The 5581-nt window shown below is 39.2% G+C and overlaps 1 protein-coding gene across 1 annotated transcript; it reads left to right on the plus strand.

Moving 5' to 3' along the window:
* The first annotated feature begins 487 nt into the window (after positions 1-487).
* Positions 488-5264, plus strand: mrps21 (mitochondrial ribosomal protein S21). The gene is made up of 3 exons (XM_062990073.1): positions 488-506; positions 756-860; positions 4807-5264. Exons 2-3 carry the CDS (start codon positions 778-780, stop codon positions 4985-4987), a joined length of 264 nt encoding a protein of 87 aa, XP_062846143.1. The 5' UTR covers positions 488-506; positions 756-777; the 3' UTR covers positions 4988-5264.
* The last annotated feature ends 317 nt before the right edge of the window (positions 5265-5581 follow it).

Genomic DNA, 5581 nt, shown 5'->3' on the forward strand with positions numbered 1-5581 from the left:
TAAAAAATAAAGGGATTTTTATTCATAGGTGACAACTGTTTTATAATTTGTTGTTATTATTGTTTAGGGCTTAACGCTGAATGTGAAGGAATAAAATTATCTGACCATAAAGGCCCTTGTTAAAGAACAGCTGTACATTTATTAAAGTTCAGTAACACAGCTGGATGGTTATTGACTCATTTCTCAACTATTTAAACCTCTACCCCATACACATTGCCATGGTGTCACCAACGACATGAAATAACCCCCCCGCCTTCCTTCCCCGAACCAGGTCACCCTATTAAATAAGTATGTTTAAGTGCATCTCCAATTCACTTTACTTGCATGTCTTTGGACTGTGGGAGGAAACCAGAGCACCCAGAGGAAACCCACGCAGACACAGGGAGAACATGCAAACTCCACACAGAAAGGACCCAGACTGCCCCACCTGGGGATCGAACCCAGGACCTTCCAGGACCTTCTTGCTGTGAGGTGACAGTGCTACCCACTTAGCCACAAGTTTGTATGTAAGTTTGAAGTGGATATATAAAATGATTGTTTATTTAATACCAACACAGGTGGTAGTCCACTTATTTTTCACTGTATTCCCACTAAGCACAGTGTTTCTGAGTAGGCTCCGGACCCACCGTGTCTAAAAGACCAACTTTATTATGTCCTAATCACAAGCTAAGAGAAATCAGCAAAACAAGTCGTTTAGCGTTTAGCTTGCGTTAGCGTAGGAACCTTTACCTGCTGCTTGTTTCCATCCGAGCTAGTTTTACAGAGCACTGGGTGAAAATGGCAAACCATCTTCGCTTCGTAGCGCGGACCGTGATGGTTCAGGATGGAAACGTTGATGCTGCATATAAAGCTCTGAACAGGTATTTATTACTTATATTTATTTTATTTTATTTTTTTATTGATGAATTTGGCTTGAGAATTGACGGTGTGGCGAGCATGTTTTCTGTGCAAGGTCAGCAGATGTAAGGTCACTGTATTCCGTGCAGCATCCTCTTTCATAATGTTTTAATTACATTTTGTATTAATAATAATAATGTCAATAAAACTGATAATTAGCCCAAAACTGTGTACTCTGTGTCGCTATAATTACCCTAAAATTGTATGACTAATACCACCCAGAATCAGAAAAAGTTGGGGCAGCATGGAAAATGCGAATATTAAAACGTTCCACTGTGTGATGGTCCATCCTAGATGCCTCCGAGCCCAGAGAAGTCGACGCCGCTTCTGGACATGGTTAACATAAGGCTTCTTTTTTTGCACAGTAAAGTTTTTAAGTGGCATTTGTGCATGTAACTCTTTTTTGTGTTGTAGTGCTTGATAAAGGTTTGCCCTTGTGGTAATACCTCACCCATGTGGTTATATCAGCTATTGTTGAGTGGCGGTTTTTGATGCAGTGCCGTCTGAGGGATCGAAGATCACAGGTGTTCAGCTTAAGCTTGCGGCCTTGGCCTCTAAGCACTAAAATTCCTCCCGATTCCTTGAATCGTTTCATGATCTTATGCACTGTAGAGGGAGAAATATGCAAATCCTTTCCAATCTTTCTGTGAGCTACATTGTTTGTAAACATTTCAATAATTTTCACACACATTTGTTGACAAACTGGATCATCTTTGCTCATCAAAGACTCGGCCTTACCTGGATGCTGCTTTTGTACCGAACCATGATTACAATCACCTGTTTGGAGTCACATCATTATTTAGTTTTTTTACCTCATTACTAGCCCTAAATTGCCCCCGTCCCAACTTTTTTTGGAATGTGTTGCAGGCCTGAAAGTTGAGCAGACAAAACATGAAATATCTCAGGTTCATCCTGTCTGCAATTAAATAAAGTCAAAGTAAATGTAAGGAACACTGTGTTTTTTTAATTTATTTGCATTTTCCATACTGTCCCAACTTTCTGATTTAGGGTTGTATAGTATAAAATTCTATTAATCGACTGTAAAAATGCTAATTATAGTAATACTCTATAAACACAGGATAGAAAGGAGCAGATTACAGCTACATCTTCTTAAAATATTTAAATAAGATAACTCTTACTATTCCATGTATAAGTAACTTTATTTCTTAGCAGTAATTTAAAACTCAAGCAAGCAGAAGAAAATGACATGTTTTAAATGTCTTTTTTAAATGTAAGGGCTTACATAAACAAGATACAATATTTACTGCAATCTACAATATACACTACAATTTTATATTACAGTGGTACCTTAAAATTCAACGTTAATTGGTTCTGGGAGTGGTGTTGAGTTTCAAGGTATTTTTTCCCATAAGGATGTATGGGGAAACCTGTTAATGTGTTCCATGGTCCTGTAAAACTGTATACACCGATCAACCATAACATTAAAACCACCTCCTTGTTTCTACACTCACTGTCCATTTTATCAGCTCCACTTACCATATAGAAGCACTTTGTAGCTCTACAATTACTGACTGTAGTCCATCTGTTTCTCTGCATACTTTGTTAGCCCCCTTTCATGCTGTTCTTCAATGGTCAGGACTCTCCCAAGACCACTACAGAGCAGATATTATTTAGGTGGTGGATCATTCTCAGGACTGCAGTGACACCGACATGGTGGTGGTGTGTTAGTGTGTGTTGTGCTGGTATGAGTGGATAAGACACAGCAGTGCTGCTGGAGTTTTTAAACACCTCACTGTCACTGCTGGACTGAGAATAGTCCACCAACCAAAAATATCCAGCCAACAGCGCTCCGTGGGCAGCGTCCTGTGACCACTGATGAAGGTCTAGAAGATGACCAACTCAAACAGCATCAATAGATGAGCGATCGTCTCTGACTTTACATCTACAAGGTGGACCAAATAGGTAGGAGTGTCTAATAGAGTGGTCAGTGAGTGGACACGGTATTTAAAAACTCCAGCAGCGCTGCTGTGTCTGATCCACTCATACCAGCACAACACACACTAACACACCACCACCATGTCAGTGTCACTGCAGTGCTGAGAATGACCCACTACTTAAATAATACCTGCTCTGTGGGGGTCCTGACCATTGAAGAACAGCATGAAAGCAGGCTAAAAAAGTATGTAGAGAAACAGATGGACTACAGTCAGTAATTGTAGAACTACAAAGTGCTTCTATATGGTAACATGGACAGTGAGTGTAGAAACAAGGAGGTGGTTTTAATGTTATGGCTGATAAGTATAATTAGTAAGTAAACCAAATGCCTTACTTACAGTAGTGTTCAAAAAAATAGCAGTGATTTTAAAAAAGTGAATAAAGCACAAAATCATTATAATAACTTTTATTTCCATAAATGCAAATGCACTGAAAATACTACACTTTTAATTCTAAATCAAAACATTAACAACATTTTGCCAGTTTGTGTTAATCCTTTACAGAAAATTAAGAAAAATGAATATTAGGCTGTTCAAAATAATAGTAGTGCAGCATTTTTCTTTAAAAACTCAAAAAAATAATCTATAACATGAAAATTTTTTTGAGGTTTCACTTTACTTTCAATTACTGAACGAATATTTAGTGGCAGAACAATTGTTTCTGAGATCTGTGTTGCATGGAGTCGGTCAACTTCTGGCACCTCTGAACAGGTATTCCAGTCCAGGATGATTAGACGACATTCCACAGTTCTTCTGCAATTTTGGGTTTTGCCTCAAAAAAACACGTTTCAGATTTCAGCCCACAAGTTCTCTATGAGATTGAAGTCAGGGGATTGTGCTGGCCACTCTATTACCTCAATCTTGTTTGTCTGTAACCAAGATGTTTTGGGTCATTGTCATGTTGAAACCCATTTTAAGGACATTTCTTCTTCTTCATAGGGCAACATGATCATCTCAAGTATTCTGATATATTTAAATTGATCCATGATCCCTCGTATGTGATAAATAGACGTAACACCATGGTATGAAAAACATCCTCATATCATAGTTTTGTACCACCGTGCTTTACTGTCTTCACAGTGAACTTTGGCTTGAATTCAGTGCTCGATGGTCGTCTGACATACTGTCTATGGTCACTAGACCCAAAAAGAACAATTTTGCTTTCACCAGTCCACAAAATGTTGAGCCATTTCTCTTTGGACCAGTCAATGTGTTCCTTGGGAAATTTGAACCCCTTCAGGACGTCTTTTTCTTAACAACGGGACTTTGCAAGGAGTTCTTGCTGGTAAATTGGCTTCATTTAATCATCTTCTGTACTCACTGGTAACTTCAGATGTTCCTTGATCTTTCTGGTGGTGATCACTGGCTGAGTATTTGCCATTCTGGCTATTCTTTGATCCATTCAAACAGTAGTTCCACGCTTCCTTCTGCATCTTTCAGCTTTTGGTTGTCACTTTAAGTCATTTGAGATCATTTTAGCTGAGCAGCCTATCATTCGCTGCACTTCTCTGTATGTTTTTTCCCTCTAAAATCAACTTTTTAATCAAAGTATGCTGTTCATCAGAACAATGTCTGGAACAACCCATTTTACCCAGTATTTCAGAAGGAAACGCGCTATGACCAACCTGTGCAACATTTGCCACCATCCTACCTTAAATAAGGGCCAAAATTGACACCCGTTCTTCTGCAGAATGAATGATTTCACCAATTGAACTCCTCACTGCTATTATTTTGAACAACCCCCTTTCAATCAATGCTTCAATTACTCAGAATGAGTGGCATGCATGTCCTAATTGTTGGGTTTGTTTTGTTTTCATTACTCTGCTACACTTTCAAGTAAATTTTTGCTATGTAGAAATAGCATTTCTACTAAAAACTTTGATTTATCAAGTTAATGGTGTTGGACTGCTATTTTTTTTAACACCACTATGTCCATTTTTGTGTCCCACCTCAGAGTGTTATCACTGGATGGAGTCATTGAGACGGTAAAGCGTGGACGCTACTATGAGAAGCCGTGCCGGCGCAGGCAGAGGGAGAACTACGAAAACTGCAAGAGAATCTACAACATGGAAATGGCTCGCAAACTCGCCTTCATCTCCAAGACAAACAGACAAGACCCGTGGCTTGGTTGTTAGTCAACGTGGAGGATGGCTGCAACTGACTTTTATGATGACAAACTCAGTATAAGGTTAATGTATATGGGGAACAATCTGCTCTGCCAGGTGGACAAAGCAGACCTGTGGAACGACATATGAATTATCTGGTCAGCGGCTACAGTTCTTTCACCTGTAAATGAAATGTAAAGTTGTTTTTTCACATTGTTGCTGCATTGTTTACACTTCCACACTTTTTAATATTGATCATATGTGGCTGTAACATAATGCCAGCAAAATAAAAAAACATGTATGTTGAGTTTTTGTTTTAACAAAAGTCAATGTCTAGATTGTAGTGTAGTTTCCTTCCACAGTCCAAAAACATGCAGCTAGGCTAATTGGAGACACTGAATTGTTCTATAGGTACCTAGCTGCTAGATGCACAAACCAGTGCATTGTAGTGCCGGTCCCAAGCCCGGATAAAAATAGGGAGGGTTTTGTGTCATGAAGGGCATCTGGCGTAAAAACTGTGCCAAATCAATAATGCGGATCACGATACGCCGGCGACCCCTAATGGGAAGAAGGCGAGGAAATTGATTGAATGTCTAGATTGTAGTAGTGCTGGACCAGAGTATA

This window comes from Trichomycterus rosablanca, chromosome 2, assembly GCF_030014385.1.
Source record: "Trichomycterus rosablanca isolate fTriRos1 chromosome 2, fTriRos1.hap1, whole genome shotgun sequence".
NCBI lineage: Eukaryota > Metazoa > Chordata > Actinopteri > Siluriformes > Trichomycteridae > Trichomycterus > Trichomycterus rosablanca.